The 26,544-nt window shown below is 36.0% G+C and overlaps 1 protein-coding gene across 2 annotated transcripts in view; it reads left to right on the top strand.

The window, feature by feature from the left end:
- HPRT1 (hypoxanthine phosphoribosyltransferase 1) overlaps positions 1-21,156 on the top strand; it is a 36,754-nt gene extending 15,598 nt beyond the window's left edge. Inside the window, exons 2-9 of one of the 2 annotated variants that reach the window (XM_081044084.1) lie at positions 1,245-1,351; positions 3,836-4,019; positions 12,306-12,371; positions 15,452-15,469; positions 18,138-18,220; positions 19,677-19,723; positions 19,895-19,971; positions 20,497-21,156. In XM_081044084.1, coding sequence (XP_080900210.1) covers positions 1,245-1,351; positions 3,836-4,019; positions 12,306-12,371; positions 15,452-15,469; positions 18,138-18,220; positions 19,677-19,723; positions 19,895-19,971; positions 20,497-20,544 — 630 coding nt within the window. In that variant the 3' untranslated portion in view covers positions 20,545-21,156. The remainder of the gene's footprint in view (positions 1-1,244; positions 1,352-3,835; positions 4,020-12,305; positions 12,372-15,451; positions 15,470-18,137; positions 18,221-19,676; positions 19,724-19,894; positions 19,972-20,496) is intronic. The other variant, XM_081044083.1, reaches the window with a different exon arrangement.
- The last annotated feature ends 5,388 nt before the right edge of the window (positions 21,157-26,544 follow it).

Here is a 26,544-nt window from a genome sequence, read left to right as displayed (position 1 = left end):
CTTCTTGAATATATTTAGTCTTGAATATCATGTGAGATAGTGTATTATAATTGTGGTTTATTTTTTTGAATAAGCTTTAAATATAATGGTGAGTGGGAATTATAAATCGACTATAATAAAGAAGTAAAATTGACAGTGAAAAAAACCCAAGTCAATATTACAGTGTGGAAAGTGGCAAGTCCTTACTTCCTATAGTTGACCATTGTTTGGTATATTCCTCAGTTCCCTCCCTCATTCCCTCCCTCCCTCCTCTTCCTTTTATATTTTATATTGCAATTTTTTGTAGGTCTTGTTGTAATATATCTTTAATTTTTTCCCATACTTTTTATATGTGTGTACAAAAATATGCACTACCAAAAATGATTTGTAAGAAAGACTATTGAATTTTTTTAAAAGCCATATATACTCACTGAAGAAAATTAGGAAAATGTGATGTAAGAAAATAAGTAAAATTGCTGTAACTCCCCTCCCCAAGACCATAGTTTTCATGATTTTGTTTACATTTTTTCTGTGTCTATAGGTGCAAATACAATATTTATAAAACTGTAATCATTGTACGTTTTACCACTGCAGATGCGACATCACCAATGCTGTTAAATATTTTGTATGCCAGGGACTGGGCGTTCTACCGACAGCCAATATGTGGTCCTACTCAAAACAATCTTGGAGTTTCTACTATGAGGGCACCTCATGAGTGGATTATAACAATCTCAGACTTCTAGGAGCTTGGGTTTTTAAGAAATCACATAACTTTTTAAAAATTTTGTTTCTACTGTGAGATGAAAGGGTGTATCTGGATTTGGGGTGGGGAACAGCAGTTTTTCTTGTTCAGCATGATGTTTTAATTTGATAGACTATAGTGTATTAAGATTTTTTAAGCTAAATAGTCAAATATACTCAAAAGTAGATAATATTATAATGAATCCCCTATGCTTAGCACCCATGTTTAAATATCAAAATTTTGCCTCATTTGTCTTTGCTCTTTAAAGTTTTTCTTTTTCTCTTTGCTGAACTAAATTAAATTTCATGTCACTTTACTTCTGCAGTCTTAACTATTCATCTGTAAAACATATGACTGATTTCTTGGATAACTATAATTCATTATCATACCTACAAAGTTACTGAAAGTTCTTGATATCTCATATCTAAATTTCTCTGCTAGACTAAGGTTTGTAACATCTAAATTCGATCAAGCTTTTGAGTCCTGTAATACTCTCATTGAAACAGCCATATTTCTTTTTCAGATTAGTGATGATGAACCAGGTTACGACCTAGATTTATTTTGTATACCTAGTCATTACGCTGAGGATTTGGAAAAGGTGTTTATTCCTCATGGACTAATTATGGACAGGTTAGTAAGATCTTAAATTGAAGTTTTGGGTTTTTTCTTATATTAATTTCAGGTGTCAGCAACTGTTTTAAGTAGTTGATGTTTGATCATAAACTAGGCCAGCTTGTCAAATAATAGATGCTTCCTGTTTTCAAAAAGTCCTTTTGACAAAAAAAAGAGGAGAGGGCTTACTAATTACCCAGTATAAGGAATGGTATACTGGGAGTCTGTAAGGACTAGAACAGGGGTGTCCAAAGTTTTTTCAACGTTTTTTACCAAGGGCCATATGCGGTGAAATACACAAACAGCCGGGCCACTCACTCGAGGTGAAGTACGCATTGCCTCACCTGGTTTATTTAAGTAAACTAAATATATATTTGGAATTTGCTGCAGGCCAATTAACAATGGATTGCAGACCGAAGTTGGCCTGCAGGGCCGCAGTTCTGACACCCCTGGACTAGAATAAACACTGAAGGGAAATTGGAAGAATGAACTCTCATCACAGTCTTTGATTTCTCAACCCTGAACAGGGTAATGGGCTGGGGCTGAATCATATGAAGGCAAGGTCAGATTTTTATTATTATGCACATCTAGCTTAAAATTTTTCCCTTAAATGAATCACAGTGGAAAACTTTTCTTGGTACTTAAATGCTTGCCTCGTGTGTGAGGTTATTTTGATTTAGATTTTTAAATTACAATATCAATACATGCGTATTGTGCAGTATTCTAACTGTAGAGGCTGTAAATAAGAGTAGAGTTCTCTTTTCTCAGCCTCCTGTGCACATTTCCTCCCTACCCACTGGCTATACACATATGCTGTATGCAAATATACATATATCTTTTAACACATGGGTATGTACTATCAGATAGGTCTAAAATTTATTGGACATTTTTTCATATTAGTATATCCAGAGCTATCCCATATATTTTAAAGGTTGCATAGCATTCCATTTTCTGCCTGTAACATAATTGATTTAACCAGTTCCCTATTGATGGACATACAAGATCTCTCCATTATTTTTTTTTTTTACAGACCATACTAGAACGGCACATCCTTTTATACACGTTTGGGCACTTGCTCAACTTTATCCATGTGGAAATCCTGGGTCAAGGGAAAAGTGTTTATTGAATGTTTTTTTTTTAATTGAATGTTTTGATACTGCCAACTTATCCTTCATTAAGTTGTAATAATTTATACTCCCAGTGGTATATATTAAAGTATTGTTTTCCTCATAATCTCTTCTAATATTGTATGAGGTGTGATCAAAAAATACGGTGAATGTTCAAATTTAAAATGTATTACAGTAAAAGACACATTGCCATTAATCCCCCTCAAAATACTCCCCCTTGCTTTGAACACACTTATCCCGTCATTCTTGCAATTTTCTGAAGCAGTTCTGGAAGTCCTCTTTCGTGGGTGTCTAGTTGCACTGTTGTGGCTGCCTTGATGTCCTGAACCTATTCAAAATGTTTACCTTTCGTCATTTTGACTTTGGGGAAGAGCCAGAAGTCGCACGATACCAGATCTGGTGAATAAGGAGGATGAGGACACACTGTAATGTTTTCATTTGACAGAAATTGCCATGTACCAGAAGCGATGTGACACGGAGCATTGTCACTATGGAGGATGGTTTAAGGCACACTTTATTTAAATTTATTTATTGGGGTGACAATTGTTAATGAAATTACATAATTTCAGGTGTACAATTCTGTATTACATCAACTATAAATCCCATTGTGCGTTCACTGCCCAGAGTCAGTTCTCCGTCCATCACCATATATTTGATCCCCCTTACCTTCATCTCCCTCCCCCCACCCCCCTTATCCTCTGGTAACCACTAAACTATTGTCTGTGTCTATGAGTTTTTGTTTCTCATTTGTTTGTCTTGTTTTTGTTTTATATACCACATATCAGTGAAATCATAGGGTTCTCTGCTTTTTCTGTCTGACTTATTTCGCTTAGCATTAAACTCTCAAGATCCATCCATGTTGTCACAAATGCTCCTATATCATCTTTCCTTAACGTAAGGCACACTTTAAAACACACCTTCTCTCAATCTTAGCTCACACTCAACTGACTGCACCAAACAAGTTGAAACTTGTCACATACTGTCATTAAGATTCCATGCGCTGTTTCCCGTGTTGAAGATCTCCTGCCTTTCCGTTGGATGGCACTCGGCAGCAGCATTCGTCAAATTTTTTGATCATATCTCATGTTATCAGGGAAATTTCATTAAATCAGAATTTTGCAATCTTATATATAACATGGTATCTTACTTTAAATTTCATTTAAAAAATTTATGATGGCTGTTACAGTATACCTAGCTTTTGAAGGTTTTTGAAATTTTTATCTGTGCTTTCTGAAGCAAAGATAAACTTCATGGGGGCAAAGGACATGTTTTGTGGAAGTTTTAATATGTAAGGGATGTTTGTTAACAAAGTTTAAATGTATTTCTATTATAATGCAAATTAATTTCTATTAAATTCCTGGTTTTCTTTCTGTAGGACCGAACGGCTTGCCCGAGATGTGATGAAGGAAATGGGAGGCCATCACATCGTAGCCCTCTGCGTGCTCAAGGGGGGCTACAAATTCTTTGCTGACCTGCTGGATTACATCAAAGTACTGAACAGAAATAGTGATCGATCCATTCCTATGACTGTAGATTTTATCAGACTGAAGAGCTACTGTGTAAGTATATTTAATGTATGTTTTAAAAAATATGGTGGCTATAGGTTTTCCTGTAAGTTTTTGAAGTTCTGCAAACTATACTTACATGTACATTTCACTTGGTTACAGTGATGTTTTTAAATATATTCACCAGTACTTTATATCCAACTGAATATTGTCTTTTTTAAACTAGTCACCTTGGAGGTTATATACTTATTTTAAAGGTTTTTTTTTTTAAAAAAAAACCCTTTTAAGAATTGCTGTCAGGACTTGAGCAATGCTTTTTTGATTATACTTACTGGCAGATATCTTCTCTGGAGCTAGATGGGTTTGCAGGAGTGTAGTAAAGGCATTTGGAGCTAGGTCTGATTAATAAGGTGGGTCAATAATTATTTCCTAAAAAGCACATATGGAGCGAGAGCATTGGCACGTTGAAGAAACCACTTTTGATTCACAGTCACTCTGCCTGTATCACCACGATCTCAAATGCTTCAGAATGTTGACACTGGGATGAACCAAAATCAGTGTGCTCTTTACACATGAATTTCATCATCCAGAATTTCTTTGATCATGTGAATGTTTGATTTTTGTTACTTCATACTGTTGCTTTGTTTGTGGTTGCAAGTTGGTGGTGTAGTTTCTGTGAGTTACTGTTTTCCTTAAAAAGGGGATTTCTCCTTGCTTCTTCAAAGGTTAGAATAAATGCCCAATTTTTGCCATTTCATGAATCAGTATTGTAGTGCATCTCTGTAGAAACTTTCCTTATGTTTACATTTTCATTGAGAATAAGACCACTTATCTACATTTAACTTTCAACCTTCATTCTCTCATTAATCATCTATTTGACCCAAGTCTTTGATTTCTTTTACATTTTCATCAGTCCAGAGGGTGATTAGACAACCATTTTAGTATTCTTGACATTTTCCCTATCCAGTTAAAACCATTTATGTTCATACATCATGACATTATTTCATAGTTATAAGCTCCTTTTAACTTGTCAAAGTCTTGTTTGAATTAAAGACTTGTTTAAATACAAAATTTGAATTTTTACTCAACAGAAGTTCATTTGTTCTTTCCTCCCTTCCTTCTTTCCTCCTTTCCTCCAATTCTCCCTTCCTCCGATCCTCCCTTCCTCTGATCCAACTTTCCTTCCTTCCTTCCTTCATTCCTTCCTTCCTTCCTTCCTTCCTTCCTTCCTTCCTTCCTTCCTTCCTTCCTTCCTTCCTTCCTTCCTTCCTTCCTTCCTTCCTTCCTTCACTGGTTTATACTAAGTTTTAATTTTAGTCAGCATAGCTGCTAATAGTATAGTTGCCCAGTTTTTAATATATTGTTGCTTAGAGTCAAAACATGTATTTACAATTCATGGTATGATTTCTCTCTTTTTTTAAAAAACTTTTATTTATTTAAGTGTGTTTTTCCAGGACCCATCAGCTCCAAGTCAAGTAGTTGTTTCAATCTAGTTGTGGAGGGCGCTTCTCACAGTGGCCCACATGGGGATCAAACTGGCAACCTTGTTAAGAGCGCCTTATTAAGAACACTGCGCTCAAACCAACTGAGCTAACTGGCCGCCCCCTGATTTCTCTTTTTGATCCTCTTTAGCACTCCCCCCACACACATAAAAATAAGTCTTGATGCTTTATGATTGATACTTCATTCCTCTGGGAATTCGGGCAGAATGTTCTTTCTTTGAAAAGAAAACTCATAAAAACAAATGAGGGGACTTTAATATTTTCTTTAAAAAAAGTATTTTATAGTTGTAAGAGCAATTTGAAGCAAAGGAGCACTTTGACATTTTAATTCCATTTTCTACTTTTAGTATTTTTTTCTTACTAGTTTTAGATCTTAGAGGCTGATTAAGCTGAATTCCTCAACTGATAAAAAGTGTGCAATCTTAAACATAAGCAAACCAAATTTTTAGGTTAATTTTCACATAGAGAAAAATAATAACTTTTATGTGAAATTCTGCTTAGATTTACTGCTAAACAATAGAAATTTTAAAAACCATCCATAAACTTTAATGGTTCAGCTTGTCATGAAACATAGTCACACATGCATATAAAAAACCAGGCAACTTAATTTGATAAAGTCATAAAATGGAAATTTAAAATTGCTTGCAGGATCAGTAGCATTGATGTTAATATAGTTTTACATGCTGATCTTGACTGGTTTTAGATAGTGATTTAAACGTTGACTGATCTGTACTAATCATAAAGAAATGTTCCATGAACTATTAAATGTTACTGGAATGTATAAAGAGCCATAGCAGTGACAACACACCCTGTCTAGTTTTTCTTCATCATAAAAATGGCATTTTTCTGATTTAAAAACACATGTTAATTATAAAAAACATACAACCAAAGAAAATTATAAAGGAATTAAGTCATCCTAAATTCTACTACCACTTTTATTTATAATATTTTAAAGATTTTCTGTCCATGAATACTTATACACACATATTGTAGTTTACCTACTCTTAATCATAGTAGCTAGGCAGGATTTTATTTGCTTAGTGCCTACATAGGAAATTGCCTAGGGATTCCAAATACCTATTTCATTAAATCTAAGGTACCAGTATGTACCTTTTAAGACCACTATGTTTCGTACTGCTAACAAAGAAGACACTGTCAATTATAGTTGTAAGTTGTGCTCAGTTGTAATATGTCAATATCAGAGGTATTAAAATGTGAATGTGCATCTTAGAACAAGGAAATGTAGTACTGTATAGTCAATGACCTTTTCTGTCCCTAAAACTAAAAAAAAATGAAACAATTGATAGGTATTCAAATGTATTTCTCTATTGTGAGTTCAATATTATAGTAATGTTTTACTAAAATAGTTTTTTAAAAATAATGAAGCCTTAGGAGGAAAAGTCAGACAAGTAAATTTTTTGTGGGAGTATTTTTTCCCCCATTCTTCCGCCTCCCCACCCCCACTCTGGTTAAAGCTGTTGTTTCTCAGTCTAGTTGTGTAGGACACAGCTCCCTGGCCCATGCTGGTATTGTGAGCCTTGCGCTCCCCTGTTTGAAGCGGTAGGTCACCAGTCGTCGGTCGGCCGCTCACGGCAGCTCTCGCTGGCTGCCGGCCACTTACGTTGGCTGCCGGCCACTCACGCTGGCCACCGGTCGCTCATGGCAGCACATGGTAGCCCACGGCAGCACACACCGAGCTGGGGCTGTTCACGGCAGCCTAGCTCCAGGAAGAGCTGCTGTTCACAATTTTAGCTGTAGAGGGCGCAGCTCACTGGCCGAATGGGCGTTAGGAGCACTGGTACTTCAACCAGCTGGGGGTGGGCCTTGTAGGAGTATTTTTGTGTGGGCCTTAAACAAAGGGAAAATTAGCCTGATTTTTGAGTTATGAATGATTATCTTCATGTACATTTGCGAATAATGAGGTGCACAGGGATGATGACTCGCCTAAGATTGTATAGGTCTTTGATTTGAACCCAGACTTTAAAACTCTGTGCAGAAGACAGGAGTCTTATTTGGAAGGACCTTTAACTGACTTGGATTCTCTAATACGGGCTTCCTGTTGTTTTTTCATTCTCTACTAGTCAGAAGTTTTGCATGCAAACAATTTATTTTGCCAATTAAGGAATTTTCCCCTCAGTCGCAGTTAAGGTTCATAAAGCTATAACTTAAACAGTCTTGATCTTAAAAGTTACTTGATTGGTAGCTTTGATTAGGTTATCTGTTTAATATATTAAAGATGCAAATTACTTTATAGTAATTTGTAATTTGTAAGAAGGTGGCTATTTGAGTGAGCTTGTTAAAGAAAAATATAGAAAATATTGCAGTAGTTTCTTAAAGCGTCTCTTATAAGAAGAGGTCAGTAGCTTTCAGTCTGACCTTTTTCTCTGTGTTTAGTCGATTGCTTTGAGGTATGCTTTTTCCTTCAGAACAGTTGAAGTTAAATGTAAGTGTACCACTTTGATGTTGACACTAGATAATCTAAAGCTTATCTTCTGTAAATCTATGTGTCTACTTATAGTATATAAATCTAATGAAGTGATTTATAACTTTCTCCTACTTATTGAATTAAGACCATAGATATGGGTGGCAGAAATAATTTGTTTAGTTTGTATTGGCAGGAAGGGGGATGTATACTATCTGGTATAAGAAAACTAACAGAACTAGGGTCAGAAGTACCCTTTCTAGCCCTTTACTGTGCATTTTCACTTTGATGTAGTCCTTGCCGGAAAGGTGATTTTTAGAACACAAAGGTGGTGGTATAGTTTGGTCCTGTGAAACCACAAATTTTGTAACAAATTAAGGATATTGATCAATTTACTCAGCAAACACATATCGATCATCTGTTGTATGGAAGGTACTATCTTAGGTCATGAAAAGTGGTTCTATTGAACATGTTTATTTTATCAGATCCTGGTCCCAAACCAGACATGGAATGAAAAGCATAAGAATAGGATACAATAACTTCGGGAGGTTTGAAGATGGTGTACTTGAAAATACCAGATATTAGGTATCAGTACTAACTCGTCAATCTTTTCTAGTATTATATGGTGCTAAGTGGTATCTTTGGTTTGATTAGAGCAGTGCTATAGAACTTTCTGTGGTGATAGAAATATTCTATATCTGTGCTGTCTACTACAGAGCCACTAGCCACGTACGGCTGTTGAGTACTTGAAATATGTCTTGTGCAGCAGAGGAACTGTATTTTTAATTTTATTTAATTTTTGGTAATTGCCACATGTGCCTAGTGGCTACTGTATTGGATAGTACGGGATTAGATGATCGATAAAGGCCCTGCTTCATCAGCATATTTTTAAAACTTATAATAGCTTTTTTTTTTAAATCAATGTGTTCTTTTAAAAGAACTCATAAAATGCAGTTAAATAAATTCATTTATTATCTGGGCACATATCCTTCCAGACTTTTTTTCATGTCATTTTAGAAAATCAGATATCTGCCATTTTCCATGTGAGGTGCTGTCTACCTCTAAAAGTATATGATTCTAATGCTGACTTTTGTTGATATTTGATCAGGATACAGGAAAACAGTTAAAGGACAAAGGATGGTTGAGATTATGATGTGAAGAGAAAACGTGATTGAGTGTGGTGGACTTGTGGCCTAGCTAGATGTAGAAGGAATGACTTTTTCCCAATAACTCGGTTCTAGGGTCCTGAAAGAATGCTCTGAAGTTCACTGCACAGAGCAAGCTGCATAATGCTAAGCCACTAAAATGCTAAGCCCAGATTGCTGCCTCACTGATTCTCCTACTCTTACCCTCTTGGGTCCCCAGCCTTGGTGATTGGCCTCTCTGCATCTTCTCCTTATGATGTCATCCTGTTTGTTCCAGCAGTTCTTTTGCCAATTCCTTCATTATGTGTTTTCACACAGCTTTCTCTCCTCTTTTCCTGTACCAAGCTACAGTTCTTGTTGCTACCTAGAGATTTTCAAAATTCCTAGTGATACACAGATAGGAATAAACACAGTCCTTTCTATTTCCCTTTTCATTTTTTTCACCTGGACTCAAGAAAGGCAGACAAAACAGAAACACAGGTGCTAAAGGGTATGTATCTGTAGACCTGAATGGCTTCTCTGGGAATTTTGTGTTAGTTGACAGCGACACTGAGTTAAGGATAGCTTGTGTTCTCTGCCTGAGAGGAATGAGGACATGGGATGGTTGGTAGAGAAGAAGGAAGGGCAACTCCGGGCTGGGGAGGGGGACTCCCCTCTCCCGTACCAGTCGCATCATCTCAAAATGAGGCATGTAACAGTCACTCAGTAATGTAACGAAGCAGGGATACAATGGGAAGCTTGTTCTAGACAGGAAGAGAGGGAGGGAGGGAGGGAAATTCTTCTGGTGGGGTAATAGATCCATGGATGCCATTTGTATGTAATTTGGACAATTATTACCTGTATTCTAGCACAGTGGACTATAACCTTTTCTTAAATTAATCTTCTTTGTTAGCCTCCGTTTAAACGTTTCCATGAAAAAAGCTCCAGAAGAGGTTTGATTTAGGCTAAAAACCTTGGGGCAAACAGGAATATGAAGATTTGGATGCTAGTGGAGCAGTAGTTTCTTGAATGCTTGGAGTTCACTTGTCTCTTACCCTATCACTCTACCTTTCTATCACAGGTTTTTCCATGTCTCTACTTCTCAGTTCTCAGATCTTGACTCCTTTTCTCTGTAAAAGAGGGTCAATTGGAGTTGGATTGTAATACCAAATTTCTACAGAAGATGTCACTATTTGACTTGATTTACAGTGTAAATCTTTTAGTATGAGTCACTTTCATTGAAAGCGTCAGGTCTTGTACAATTTTTTTTGCTATTAATCAGTTCTCTGTATTTGAAACTCTGGGTTTTAAGTTAGTTCAAATAAAGGGTGTGCATAATTTCCTTAAGATGAGAAGTAACATGCAAGATTTTTTTAATATCAAAAGTCATATTTGCATCTTATATTTAGTTGCAACACTAAACAATATTGGCCCATTTGTATTTTTCAAAAATTATAACACTCCATAAAAGATGGACATGTATATAGAAGCATATGACAAAAATAGAAGTATATAGCAGTAAAAAGCTTTGTTATCCCCGTTCTCACTACTCAGAGGTAATTGGTATTACAAACTTTTTAAAAATGCTGAACAAAAGTGGTTTCATAGGCAATACATTGCTCTACTACTTGGTGTTTTTAATTACCATTGTTCCATATCAGTGTGGATAGATTATAAGGTTCTTTTCTGCAGCTGCATGAGATTACTTGGTGTGGATAGACTTAACTTATATACAGTTCCCTGTTAATAGAAATGTTGGTTGTCTCCAGTATTTCTTTTTCATAAACAGTTGATACAGTGACTATCCTTGTATGTACCTTTGCATGCTTGCGAGTATTTTTGTAGCATCGATTCCTGGAAGTGGGAGTGCTGGGGCAAATTGCATGAATGGTTACAATTTTAATAAGTATTGCTATATCATTTTCAAAAGAGGTTATACCAATATAAATTGGTACACTCACCAACAAGAGTGCTTGTTTTCTCTCACGTTTGCCAACATATAGCATCAGGCTTAAGTTTTGCCAGTATAAATGAGTGAACAGTAGAATCACATTGTTTTAATATTTGTTTGTCAACTAGATATTTTATATGTTATGGTCTTCTGTTCTGTGAATTGTCTATTTGTCTTTGTTCTCCATTTTCCTATTGCCTTCTTATTGTTGGAGCCCAATGTATAATGGGAATATTTGTTACAGATCTTTTCTTTCAGTTTGGGTTCATGTCATGCCTCAGTTTTTACCCTTTCTAAGAATGTGAAAATACTCTGTTTCTTCCATTCTGCTGCTTATGGCTTTATTTTTCACATTTAGATTTTTATCCATCTGGAATTTATTTTTTGTGTATGCTGTGAGGTAGGGATCATACTTTATATTTTCCCCAAGTACATAACTAGTTGATCAAACATATTTATTGAATAATCTTCTTACTGACTTGAAATACCATCTTTATCATATACTAAATCCTCATATATTTCTGGGTCTGTTTCTGTGCTCTATTTTGTTCCTTGATCTCTTTGTCTTTTACTGTACTGGTACAGCACTGTTGTAATTGCTGTAGCTTTGACATGGTTTGCTCTCCGGTAGGGCAAGTCTAAGCTCTTTTGTTCACCTGCTCTTTCACCCCAGTTTTCTGTCTTGAATCCAGTACAGCCAAATTATGATCATTATCACCACCAACTACAGTGTGTGAGGAGCATTCCCCTTTGAAACTCCTGTAAAGGTTTCTAGTGGATTCTCTGGTATCAGAAAACTGGGAGCCTAAGAGGTATGCCTTAAAGGACTACTTATCAGGCCTGGTTTTCCAGACTCTGCTGAAGATGACCAGGGCTTGGTCTAGACTTTTCAGGGAAATATCTTTGGGGTTGAGTGTGATACAGATAACTTGCCCTACAACTTGCTTGACTCATAGGAATGGTCCAGGGCCAGAACCAGACACCTGTCATGCTAATAACGTCCCTCATGGTTTAGAAATTACTGTGACTGAAGATGGGTGACTGCTATAATACTGCCAGCTTGAAAATGGATACACCCTATTTTTAGGACGCTTAAAAGCATCAAATCAGTAATGGCTAATTAGGACTTTTTAATTTTTACTAATCTGTAGTTGAAAATTACCTAGTCATTCATATCTAGAAACATAATTCTTACAATTTATATCATTTAGAATATCATAATGCTGTGACATTAGATAGCTAACTTCTTAAATCTTCTAGTTCCTATTTGATAATATGAAATGTGTATGTGTACATACAAGGATGTACATATATGTTAATATATATATATTTTTTTACAAGAATGACCAGTCAACAGGGGACATAAAAGTAATTGGTGGAGATGATCTCTCAACTTTAACTGGAAAGGTATGTACCTTGAAGGGGAAGAAAAGAGCCCTTCGTACCAAGAGTCAATTAGTAACACTGTGCTATCAATCAGTCACTAAGAGGCAGTTTACATAGTTATTTAAGCACATAAACAAGGGTTACTTAACTCTTGGAAGCAATGTAGGTTAGGTATTTTTCTGTAGGTCATATAGCCAAGAGTCAGCAGAATCCAACATTAAGTTTAAAAGTCCAAGTACTGCTGTCTACCTCTGTGGGGATCTAATTTGGGATCCTTCAATATATACATATATTGAAACTATATATATGAAAAGATAGTCTTCTCATTAAAAGTAGACTTACACATAGTTTCTTAAAAGACAGAGGGGCAGTATAATGTAGTGGCTGGAAGTGTGGGTGCTGGAGCTGGACAGGTTAGGTTGAAAGCCTGGCTCAGTACTTCCTAACTATGTGACGTTGGGCAGGTTATTTAACCTCTCTGTCTCCCATATGTAAAGTGGGGATGATAATGGCAGCCGCCTCATGGAGTTAAGAGGATTAAGTGAAATAATACACATAGAGTTCTTACAGCAGTTTCTGGTAGTTAGAACACAAAGTAAAAACATACTATTATTTTAAGAAATCTCAAAAAGAGTTTTTTAAACACATCAAAATTCTTCCATATAGACAACTGGCTGAACTGATAAAGATACGAAGCTATTTGAATATTATTCTTCTGGTACAATGAAACGATTTTTGAATAACTAGTGACAAATGATGGGATGCTACACTTTTTAAGCTGCCAGTTACTTTTTTACTTAGAGACTCTGTGCCAAATATAAAGGCATAATTTCATGAAAGTTTCACAACAATTCTGTGAGGTAGATACTACTATCCCCGTTTTACAGATCAGGACAGTAAGACTCAGCAAGATTAAAGGACTTGTCCAAAGTCACACTGCCAGTAAGTGGTAGAGCTTGAGTTTGAATGTAGATAGATCTCTCAGGCTCCAAAGCTCTTTGCTTCCTCTGGCTTTTACATTTAATGTTTCTAGCTTACTTGAGTATCTGTAAAAAAACTTCAGTATACAGCACTCGTGTCAATTTCTGTAGTCTCATGTCAGGGTCATGCCAATCTAATGTCCTCCTCAACATCTTTGGAAAACTTCAAAGGAGAAATGATAATCTGTTGATTCTTTCCCCTCCTTGTCCATCCTGTATACCACTGCCAGACCTGTTCTTCCCTTTCGGCATGCTTTGCCCATATTTAGAAGTCAGTTGAAAGCCTTACTCCTACAGTCAGTTTTTAGTGCTGTGAGGTGGCCTAGCCTTTACCTTCCGTGATTTTATATGACCTTGCCTTTTCCACCTAACGGCTCTCTCCCACAGTGTAGCTCTGTGATCTTAAAAGGTCTTTGTTTCTAAAATAACTTTCTTTTTATGATAGTCACAGTAAATCACAATTGTGGAAAAAAATCAAGACACAAATTGGATGAAGTTGTTTTTTGAGCACACCTCGTACATACATATATAAGTATCCCCACCCTTTTGCAGTTAGTGGATGAGAATATGGGCTTTGGACCCTGAAAACACCTCGTAAAATCTTTCCCACTTGGCTATTTTTGTCACTTTAGGCATGTCCATTCATTAACCTATGAATCTCATTTTTTTTCATTTATTAAGGAGGTAGCTATTTCACATCAAATAAGCTCTCAATAATGGTAGCAGTTCTCATTTTATTTTTTAAACTGTATTGAGATCATACTTTAGATACTGTAATTTTGTATTGGACAAATATTTAATGTCTCTAGACTTTGATTTGTACAAGCTAAAAGTCTAGAGATATTAAATATTTATACCACTAAAAGTCTATGATTGTGACTTAATCAAGATTATGCAGCTACTTAGTATTAGAGCAAAGACTAGAATCCAGTTTCTCGCTCCCATAATTCAGTGCTGTTTTCAAACTACACCTCCGCCCCATGATGCAAATCGCTGCAACAGGGAGCCACAGTTACTGATGGAAAAATGTTATCCTTCAGATGTGCTAGTTAGGGTAGAGAAAATATTGAGAAAGAACCACATAGTAGGCAGTGAAACAGTTATTTGTGTCAATTGATTACATTCAATTTTACTAAAGATTTAGACTGTAGTATCTTTTGAAAGAGAGAAATTAGTTGTGATGTGAAGACAGGAATAAATTATATATGTATGAACCATGGTAGTAATATGTATGTTGTAAAATACATGTAAAATTATAGATTATGTAAAGTGAGGTTTTTAAAAAAGTTCTGATATTTCTTTCTTGCAACCCAGTGGATCTTGTGTGCCTTACTTTCCTAATCACTGACTTAGAAGAATACATAGAACATTAAAATTCTGATGCTATAGGTATGTGACAGAGAAATGAGAACTACAAATAAACAATATAGCATGGATCTTCTTGTCACAATGATTGAAACTAGTATGTGAATGCTACCTTATTCCTATAACTAGCACAAGAATAGATATCTCTACCATGGAGGTAATTGTTAGATGGTATTTGCTCTATGGGTTCTTCCAGCTATAAAATTCTGAGAGGTAGAAATTGGGGTAAGGGTTTATGGTGGAAGGAAGCAAAGATTGGTATCTTTCTTTAGTCCAAGAATGTGAACACATCCAGAAAATGCATATCAGTTTCAGCCTAATGAGAAATTGGGTTTTGAACTGGATTCCATACGGTAAGTTAAATGCATGATTTTAGAGTTATTGTCCAAATTATAGTTCTTGAATTTTAGAGTTGGAAGACACATTAAAGTCCCTCGTTTTACACATGGGAAACTGAGGCTCAGAGAAATTTCATGACTTGCCCAAGATTAGACTTCCTTTTAAGGAATAAAACTTTAAAAAAATGAATATGTAGGTCAAATTTTATTTTTAAAAATTCCATTGCTTTGAAAATTTTATATTAAAGAGTTCTAAATCCCAACAGATGGCCCACTTGTTTAAAATAAGGTTTGATATAGTAAATTCAAGTATCTTAAAACAAAAATTCCTTAGAGTTTGTTATGATGTGATTAGAGTTCTAATTAGAAACACTATCTGATTCATTGTACTGATTTCCATTTCTCTTTTTTCTTCTAGAATGTCTTGATTGTTGAAGTAAGTTCTACATAGTTTTAATATAGTGTTTATGATTTTCTAACTTAGTATGCACAGTCCTAAAGGTAAGCTAGGGAAAGAAATTTCTCTTCATCAATTTTAATGGTGGGCTTGTGTTATAAGGGAGTGAGATCGGTTTTTTTGTCAAAAATACTTTGTAATTTATTTTTACTGGCAATGGCAAAATTGTGCTATATTTCTTACCTCTCTCTTTTTTGTCTTGAAAAATTTTTTCTTTTAAAGTTGATGTGTATTATTCCCATGTGTGTTTTTTATACTTCTATTGCATTTATATATCCATGTACAAAATATATTTTGTGATTTAAAAATTTGTATAGTGCCACACTATGCATATTCTCTGTTGCAACTTGTTATTTTCACTCAAAATTGATTTTGAGGTTATTCCTGTTGACACATACAGAGTTAGTTAAAATGCCACCATATTGTTGCAGTATAACAATCAACCAATTTATTGCCCTGCAAATAGGGAGTTTGCTTCCAATTGTTCCTACTATAACAGGGCTGCTAAGAGCATCCCTTTCGTTTCCCTACGTGCAAGTGTGTTAGTTTCTTCTAGATACAGGCACTTAGAAATAGAATAACTGGGTTGTAGAATTTGTACATTTTCAATTCTACTATTATTGCCAAATTACGTATCAAAGTGGTTGTATGCTTTATACTCCCACCAATGAAATGAGATCTCATTCTTTTATGTAAAATGATTTAAGGTTTAAGAGCAACAGTAATCCCCAATTCATTTTTGTTGTTGTTTTTAAAGTTTTTGGAAACTTCAGCTGATAGATTAAAAAATTAACACTCTTTTCAAAGGATTTGTGTACATGAAGATCCCTGGGAATAGGATATTGCTTTCTTAAAATGTAGATTCAGTCATTCCACTTCAGATTGATTTGTTTTGTCCGGGATAATGTTACCTAACAAATTCCCACAAACTTAACAGCTTAAAACAGTACACATTTATTATGTCAGTTTCCTTGGGGTGGGAGCCCAAGTACAGGTTAGCTGGGTCCTCTACTCCAGGTCTCACCATGCTGAATGAAGGCTGGGGCTCCTATCTCATCTGTGGCTTATGGTCATCCTCTTCCAGGTTCATTCAGGTTGTTAGAATTTAGTTCCTGTGGTTGCGGGACTGAGGCCCCGTTTTCTTGCTGGCTCCTGGCCAGGGGTCGCCGTCACCTTGTACAATATAACCTAATCAGAGGAGTGACCATGCCATCATTTTTGCAGTTTCCTCTTTACACTCAGCTGGAGGGGATTATTCCTGGTGTGTACACCAGGGGGCAGGAGTGTTTGGGAGGCCATCAGAATTCTGTCCACCATAGCCCAGAAATCTGCATTTTTCACAGGTCTCCAACCCTGATGTTTCTTTCTTTTTTTTGATTAAAGTTTATTGGTGTGATAATTGTTAGCAAAGTTACATAGATTTGAGGTGTACAATTCTGTAATGCATCATCTATATATCACATTGTGTGCTCACCACCCAGAGTCAGTTCTCTTTCCATCACCGTATATTGGATCACCCTTACCCTCATCTACCACCCCACTCCCCCCTTACCCTCTGGTAACCACTAAACTACTGTCTGTGTCTATGAGTTTTATTTCTTCATTTGTTTTTCTTGTTCTTTTGTTATTTTCAGTTTTATATACCACATATCAGTAAAATCATATGGTTCTCGACTTTTTCTGTCTGACTCATGTCACTTAGCAGTATAATATCAAGATCCATCCATGTTGTCACAAATGACACTATTTCATCTTATGGCAGAATAGTATTCCATTGTGTATATATACCACAACTTCTTTATCCATTCATCTATTGAAGGACACTTTGGTTGTTTCCATGTCTTGGCCACCGTAAACAAAGCTGCAGTGAACATCGGAACACATATATCTTTATGGATAAATGTTTTCAGATGTTTTGGGTAGATACCCAGGAGAGGGATTGCTGGGTCATATGGTGATTCTATTCGTAATTTCTTGAGGAATCTCCACACTGCCTTCCATAGCCAGCCCCAATGTTTCTGATGACTCACAGACCCCACTTTGTGAAGTACTGCTTTATACCATCTGTAGAGAATATTTTCATTAAAGAGCATTAGGATTATGGATTAAGATATATTTTCCCAATTAGAGGTGGGTTTGTTTTGAATAATGTCCTACTTTTGACTAAATAATTAAGATTAACTTTCATGTAAAGACATTTTATATAGTCAAACCTTATTAATTCGGATACTTTTAAGATGGTATAAAGCAGGGTTTCTTGAGGTGTGGTCTATCAACTACCTGCATCTGAGAGTTGCGGTGGCAGAGTATCCCAATCTTCAATTTATGAAAAAATCTAAAATACTTTTTCTAATGAAAGGCAACATCAGAAGTCTCTAATAAACATGCATGTACACACTTGCATATTAAATTAGTTGTCATTGACCACTTGGTGCCTACGAAATCCAGTCCTGAGGATTGGATTATGCTGAGAGCTAGATTCACAGATTCTAGAATATCTAGTGTATGAATTGTGGTGAGAATTACTGCACTGAAAAAAAAGTGGCATTATTCCAGTTATTCGTGGAGTGTGAATATTTTGTTTGTGTAATGACTGAATTTAAAGCTCTGATGGTTTTATTTACCATTTAAATGTCTTTTTCTAAAGGATATAATTGACACTGGTAAAACAATGCAAACTTTGCTTTCCCTGGTCAAGCAGCATAATCCAAAGATGGTCAAGGTTGCAAGGTATGTGTGTGCGTGTGTGTGTGTGTAACACATTTTGTCATAGGGTATTTCCTTCATTTGAAAGAGGATTAAGTAATTGCTTCTTTGTAAGGGTAAAGGTTCTCTGGTCGTTTTATCTTCAAAAAGTCATGTAATCTCAAGTAAGACTCAGTAGTATCCTTTGTAAATAATCTTGCATTTCTCTGATGACTGATAATCTTGAGATTCTTTTCATCTGCTTATTGAACACTTGGGTATCTTCTCTGGAGTGGTTACCCATTTAAAGTATTGAAATTGCTTAAAACACGAGTTACAATCATGCCTTACAGATGGAGCTTTATTAAACATTCAGATCTAAAGGCATATGAGGTGACGAGTTCCCCTGACCTCTTGTATAACTTCCACTAAGTTTGATGATACCTTTTCTGAAGTGTTCCTGTGTGAGTGTAGGTAAAGAAACAGGTTCTGCTTGAGTGGTTTGCTTTTTTTTCTCTTTCTAAATGGAAATTGATTCCAAGCATATCCTCTCCTCTATCTAATTACTGGAAGAGAATCACAGGGGACTTGATTAGATGACCCTTTGGAGGCTAAGGCTTAGGCCAGTGGTTGTCACCTTCGGCTGTACGTTGGAATTACCTGGGAGTTCAAAAAAAAAACAACAACAAACAAAAAAACAACCTATGTCTGTGTCTCACCCCCAGCGATTCTGATATCATTGGTTAGGGGTGTGGCCTGAGTATCTTGAGTTTTGTTTTGTTTTTTTTCAAAGTTCTCAAGTTGATTCTAATGTGCAGCTGAAGTTGAGAATCACTTTAGGTCCTTTTCAGCTCTTTAAAAATATTTATCTAGGAAGGTATGAAATCCTAAGTTTTATTGGGAATGCCTTTTACATACATATAAAAACTTTCAAGGCCCCATCTATAGCTTTTTTAATGGCTATACATATTTCAGGAGACAGCACCTGAGTTACGAAATTAGCTTTTGTTAGAGTTGATTCATCCTACCTGTAGTTTTTGCGCTCAAAAATAAATACTAGCTCCTTTAGCAGCTAGTTACTTTTTAGCCTCAAGTTCCTCTTTGCAAATCAAGTGTTGAAAGTCTTGAAAGGTGATGCTCACCTCTCCCACACCCTCTGTGGCTTCGGGATTGTGTTTCCAGGGATTCTGCCCTGAGAGCCTTTATCTTTTCTTTGCTCATTGGCCTCCATTCATCCTCCTGATTAACTGTCCTTCAGTGGGTGCGTGGGCAGTCAGGGTGGCTCTCAGAACAGGCCATCGTGTTCCAGGTGGAGATCCACCTGTTCCGGCGAGCTCTGTGATTGATTTACTTAGCTGTCCACTTCATTGTCTTTGGGTATGTTAAAACTGACCATACTGTGCTAAATGCAGATGAAACCCTATTTCGAAACATTGGTGTTGTCTTTTGTAATGCCCTGCAGTGTCTCTATATGTCACATGTCACATTTTGTAATTAACAGTTTGCTGGTAAAAAGGACCCCTCGAAGTGTTGGATATAGACCAGACTGTAAGTACACTACTTTCTGTCAATTATTTAACCATCCTTAAGCCAAGCAACTTTTATATGAAATGGCTTAGAGCTATTTGAGAGAATATTTGTAGAGAAGGCACATTTGCAAGTATTGGATTTGAAAGTGGTGTTTTCTGTATCTAAATGATGAATTATGATTCTTTTTAGTTGTTGGATTTGAAATTCCAGACAAGTTTGTTGTAGGATATGCCCTTGACTATAATGAATACTTCAGGGATTTGAATGTAAGTAAAGCTTCTTTTTCTCACTCTCATTTTTTCAGAACACATATAAAAATTTACAAAGGAGAAGAATTGTTTTCTTTTTCCAGCACCTCATAATTTGAACAGACTGATCGTTCCCATTAGTCACATAAAGCTGTAGTCAAGTACAGACGTCCTTAGAGTTGGCGCTTGGCCAGGCTAGGGTGACACTTCTTGCTGGCTGAAACAGTTGAGCAGCTTTAATATACACTAACTGTCCTATTATTACTTCAGACGATAGATGTGGTCCTAAGGAAGAAATAAAAGAGCTAGTTTAAGTCTTATAATTCACTCTCCTTCAAATACCTGCCTCCTACTCTGGAGGCGGGAGTCCTGACAATGCATTTATGAACATGAGTGAAGATTAGGAAGACTGCACAAACGTCTGTTTGTTTAGTAAAAAAACCCCGCAGCATAATAGTATTTATGTAAGATATGCAAAGTGCTGTTCTTACTTTTCTCAGAATACACTTTTCTAATGTGATTTTCTGGATTTTTATTTTTTAGCATGTTTGTGTTATTAGTGAAACTGGAAAAGCAAAATACAAAGCCTGAGATGAGAGTTCAAGTTGAGTTTGGAAACATTTGGAGTTCCATTGAAATCACCAGTAAAGTTACCAAACATTCTAGTTCTGTGGCCAGCTGCTTAATAAGAGCTTATTGCATGTATCTTCTAAGAATTTTATCTGTTTTGTATTTTAGAAATGTCAGTTGCTGCATTCCTGAACTCTTTATTTGCACTATGAACCTATAGACTATCAGTTCCCTTTAGGGTGGATTGTTGTTTGACTTGTGAATGAAAAATCTCTTAAACCACACCACTATTAAATGAAAATATTGAAATTATCTGTAAGAAACATTTAAAGAGAAGATATATTAGTTTTTTAATTGGTATTTTAATTTTTATATATTCAGGAAAGAACAGAAGCGATTGAATATTGTTAATTATACCACTGTGTGTTTAGAAAAGTAAGAAGCAGTCAGTTTTCATATCAATAACAGCTTCTAAGAGATATTGTTATGTCAGATAAAATATATGTTCTGGAATTCTTTTTAGTAGTATTTCAGTATTATTAACTATATTTTCCTGCTTGTTCAGTTTATTTCTGGTGAACCTTTGTTAACAGTTCCTTTTAAATGCCATTCAATAAATTCCAAAAAATTTTACCACTTTTTGAATTCTTCAATGTAAAAATCCTTAGAATAAAGGCTGTCTCTTTAAAAGAAACTATGCATACTTATCATTTCTCTACAAATTAACCTAGTGTAGTTTTCTTTTGGTTACCTTTTCCTTGTCTATTAAGTTTTAGTAGCTAGTTTAATTGTAATCCTTACCAAGCACAGCGAATAATGATTATTTGGTAGAACGGGTTAGTGGAGCTAGGGAAATTTTTACCTACTTCAGAGACATTAAATTTCAGACACATGATAGACTTTATTACATTTTACCATGCTAAAATAACACGGCTTTCTCTTGGGACTCTGTTGGAAATTGTCGAGATTGCTGTCTCATCTGCATTGCAACAATTTGTTTTCAGCAACATGCACTGTTGCTTTCTGTGTGTAGATGATACTTGGTTGACTGAAAAACTATCAGAACAAAACCTTTTGTTTTCTGGTAGCAGGAAAAAAAGTTTTAAACTGTTTCTCTGCACCAGGTAGGGAATGGACTGGCAATCCTTGTGAGCCTCTAGCTCTATTTATGCCTGAAAAAGTTTGCTGTAATCCCCAGCAGCAAAGTAGGGAACTTTAAATAATAATTTGTTATAGTCCTAGAACTTCCTGGTTTACAAAACTCTTTCACTTTCGTTGTCTCATTTGAGCTTCATAATGCGCTGTGAGGTTGAGGTGCGTGTCAGTTTCCAGTGTGAGTGTAGAATCCAAGAGGACTCCTCATTCCTCTCCCTCCACCTGTCACCTCACTCAGGTCTCCCCGGCTACCTCCCTGTTTACTGCAGCCTGCCTCCCGTGGCTCAGCCTCCTTACCCTCCTCTTTGCAGTTGCACTTACCACCTTCTATTAGGTTAAACAATATGAAATGCCCATTTTTGTAGGTAAAAATAGTTGGCTATTGGCAATTTTGAGTGGTGTAACCTAATAACATGCTGTATCATTTACATTTATCGCTCACTGTCTCCCCCTCCACATCTTAGAATGTAAGCTCCATATGGAGGACAAGAATTTTCATGTCTTGTTCACTGATGTATGTTTCCCTAGTACCTCAAAGATAGTAGGAGCCTACATTGTTGTTGAATGAAGAGCTAGACCTCTGGGTTAGACTGTCCTGACCTTTGCTTATTAGCTGTGGGACATCAAGTTACTTAACTTTGGAACTAGTTTACTCAACTGACTAATGGGGATAATGCTGTCTCCTTCACAAGCTTAGATGAGATAGCGCAGGTAAAATAGGACAGTGGCCTGGGACATACCAAATGCTCCGTAAACATTAATTGCTGCTAAAAAAAAATGTTTTGAGAAGTTAGGTGCATGGCTAGTAAGTGGCAGAGGTTTAACCCAAAATCTGTCTGATTCTTGCTACAATATCACGAAGAAGCTGAACTGTTTCTCCTTCTGATTCACCAAAACTCTTTAGTTTGTGGTTAAGTAATGTTTTTGCTTTTTGGCAAACCCTAAAAGAAACCCAGATAACAGCCAGGAAGGAATCTCCTGAAGCTCATGCACTTTTCTCAGAATTCTCCGCAGACCTTACGTACCCTGCTTTGGGGGCATACAATTCTAATAATTTTATTTGTTTAACCAATTTTCAACAGACATAGTCCATTTATAAGATGGGGGAAGGGAGATACTAACAGGAACAGCAGTAATTTTCAAAGTAATAGCCAGTCAAGGTAGAGAAAAAATATTAACAACAAAAAAAAGCTGTAGCCTCCTGGGGCCATTTAGACATTTAGAAGCAAATGGCCATGAATGTCACATCTCAGTAATCCCTAAGGGTTGCACTTTCATTACAGCTCTGTATAATAAAGGGTGTGATTTTAGGAGAAAGGAAAGCATAGGATCTGTTTTAGGGGTATTACCATCCAAGGAAATGTTGGTGCTTAAGAGGTAAGTTTGTTTTTTTTTATTTCAAGTATTTATTGATTTTTTTATATATATTTTTTATTAGTTTCAAGTGCACGAAACAAAGTAATACTTAGACGTTTATCATTTATGTCCCTCACACTGTGGACCTCCCTCCCCCCATCCACTATCCCTCTGACATCTCACAGAGCCATCACATTTCCACTGTCTCCGCTCCCAATGCTGTACTCCGCCTCTTGTAAGTATATACATACATATGTATCCATATATATATATATAATTATAGTTGGCATTCATTATTGTTCAGCTTCAGGTGTACAGTGCAGTGATCAGGCATTTACATCGTCCCTGAGGTGGTCTCCCAAATGGGACACGTGTCCATCGGATACCCTACAAAATCTTTACAACATTATTGATTATGTTCCCCAAATTAATTTTCAAACCCCATGGCCATCTTGTAGTTACTGTTTTCTAATCCCCTCACCTTCTCCCTTATCCCCAGTCCCCTCCCATCTAGAAACTCTCAGTTTTTCCTCTATGTCTCCAAAACTGTTTCTGATTAGTTCATTCACTTATACTTTTCTTTAGATCCCACATATAAGTGAGATCATATGGTATTTGTCTTTCTCTTTCTGACTTATTTCACTTAACATAATGTTCCTTAGTTCCATCCATGTTGTTGCAAATGGTAAGATTTCTTTCTTCTTTATGGCTGCGTAATACTCCATTGTATAAATGTACCACAGTTTCTTAATCCAGTCATCTACCGATGGGCCTTTCGGTTGTTTCCATGTCTTGGCTATTGTGTATCGTGCTGCAATAAACATAGGAGTGCATAAAGTTTTTTGAATTAGAGTTTTGGATTTCTCCAGATAGATACCTAGGAGTGGAATTCCTGGATCATAAGGTAGTTCCATTTTCAATTTTTTGACATACCTCCATACTGTTTTCCATAGTGGCTGTACCAATCTGCAATTCCACCAACAAGTGTACAAGCGTTCCCTTTTCTCCACATCCCCGCCAACACTTGTTGTTTGTTGATTTATTAACGATAGCCATTCTGACTGGGGTGAGGTGGTATCTCATTGTGGTTTTTATTTGTATTTCTCTAATGATTAGTGAGTTTGAGCATTTTTTCATATGTCTGTTTGCCATCTGTATGTCCTTTTTAGAAAAATGTCTCTTCATGTCCTCTGCCCATTTTTTAATTGGGTTGTTTGTTTTTTGGAGTTGAGTTGAGCGAGTTTTTTTATAAATTTGTGATAGTAACCCCTTATCAGGTATATCATTGGCAAATATCTTTTCCCATTCATTAGGATCCCTTTTTGTTTTTTTGATGATTTCCTTTGCTGTGAAAAAACTTTTTAGTTTGATGTAATCCCACGTGTTTATTTTTTCTCTTACTTCCCTCGCACGAGGGGATGTATCAGTAAAAATCTTGCCCCGGGTAATGTCTGTGAAGTTTCTTCCTATATTTTCTTTTAGGTATTTTATGGTTTCAGATCTTACATTTGTAAGTCTTTAAGCCATTTTGAATTTATTTTTGTATGTGGTGTAAGGAGGTGGTCCAGCTTCCAGCTTCATTTTTTTGCATGTGTCTGTCCAGGCTTCCCAGCACCATTCCTTGAATAGACTGTCTTTACCCCATTGTACATTCTTACTTCCATTGTCGTAGATTAAATGGCCATATAGGCATGGATTTATTTCTGGACTCTCTATTCTGTTCCATTGATCTATGTGTCTGTTTTTATGCCAGTACCATGCTGTTTTGATTACTGTAGACTTGTAGTATAATTTGAGTCAGTTATTGTTATACCTCCCACTTGGTTCTTATTTCTCAAGATTGCTGATTATATGTTCTATTTCTGTGAAAAACGTTGTTGGTAGTTTGATAGGAATTGCGTTGAATATGTATATTGCCTTAGGCAGTATGGACATTTTAACTATATTAATTCTTCCTATCCATGAACATGATATGTGTTTCCATCTATTTATATCTTCTTTCATTTCTTTCTTCAGTGTCGTATAATTTTCTGAGTACAGATCTTTTACTTCTTTGGTTAAATTTATTCCCAGGTATTTTATAGTCTTTGGAGCAATTGTAAATGGGATTGCTTTTTTAATTTCTCCTTCTGATGTTTTATTATTGGTATATACACCTGCAACTGATTTCTGAATATTAATTTTGTATCCTGCTACTTTACTAAATTCATCTTATCAGCTCTAATAGTTTCTTGGTGGAGTCTTTGGGGTTCTCTCTATACAGTATCATATAATTTGCAATAATGATAATTTTACTTCCTCCTTACCAATTTGGATGCCTTTTATTTCTTTTTCTTGTCTGATTGCTGTGGCTAGAACTTCCAGCACTATGTTGAATAGAAGTGGAGAATAGTGGGCAACCTTGCCTTGTTCCTGATCTTAGGTTGAATGGTTTTAGCTTTTCCCCATTGAGTATGATGTTAGCTGTGAGTTTGTCATATATGGCCTTTATTATGTTGAGCTATGATCCCTCTATTCCCACTTTCTTAAGGGTTTTTATCATAAAAGGTTGCTGTATTTTATCAAATGCTTTTTCTGCATCTATTGATATGATCATGTGATTTTTATTTTTCATTTTGTTAATGTGGTGTATCACATTAATTGATTTGCAGATGTTGAACCACCCCTGCATACCAGGGATGAATCCCACTTGATCATGGTGTATGATCTTTTTAATGTAATGCTGAATTCTGTTCACTAATATTTTGTGGAGGATTTTTGCATCTATGTTCATTAGAGATATCGGCCTGTAGTTTTTTTTTTTTTTTTTGTGGTGTCTTTGTCTGATTCTGGGATCAGGGTGATAGTGGCTCCATAAAAAGTGTTTGGGAGTCTTCCCTCCTTCTGGATTTTTTGGAAGAGCTTGAGGAGAATAGGTGATAATTCTTTTTTGAACGTTTTGTAAAATTCACTTGTAAAGCCGTCTGGTCCAGGGCTTTTGTTTCTTGGGAGATTATTGATTACTGATTCAATTTCCCTGATGGTAATCAGTCTATTCAGGTTTTCTGTTTCTTCTTGAGTTAGCCTTGGAAGGTTGTACGCCTCTAGAAAACTGTACATTTCTTCCAGATTGTCAAATTTGTTGGCATATAGTTGCTCATGGTAATTTCTTAAAATTTTTTGTATTTCTGCTGTGTCTGTTGTCACTTCTCCTCTTTCATTTCTGATTTTATTAATTTGGGTCCTCTCTCTCTTTTTTTTAAAGAGTCTGGCTAAAGGTTTGTCAATTTTGTTTATCTTCTCTAAGAACCAACTCTTGGATTCATTGATCTTTTGTATTGTTTTTCTGGTTGCTATTTCATTTATTTCTGCTCTGATCTTTATTATCTCCTTCCTTGTGCTCCCTTTGGGCTTATTTTGCTGTTCTTTTTCCAGATCCCTTAAGTGTGAAGATAAACTGTTGATTAGTGATGTTTCTTGTTTCTTTAGGTAGACCTGCAATGCTATGAATTTCCCTCTTAGGACTGCTAT

The sequence above is a fragment of the Rhinolophus hipposideros genome (genome assembly GCF_964194185.1).
Source record: "Rhinolophus hipposideros genome assembly, chromosome: X".
Lineage (NCBI taxonomy): Eukaryota > Metazoa > Chordata > Mammalia > Chiroptera > Rhinolophidae > Rhinolophus > Rhinolophus hipposideros.
Note: the sequence above shows the minus strand (reverse complement) of the source record. Positions and strands in the feature narration are given on the sequence as shown.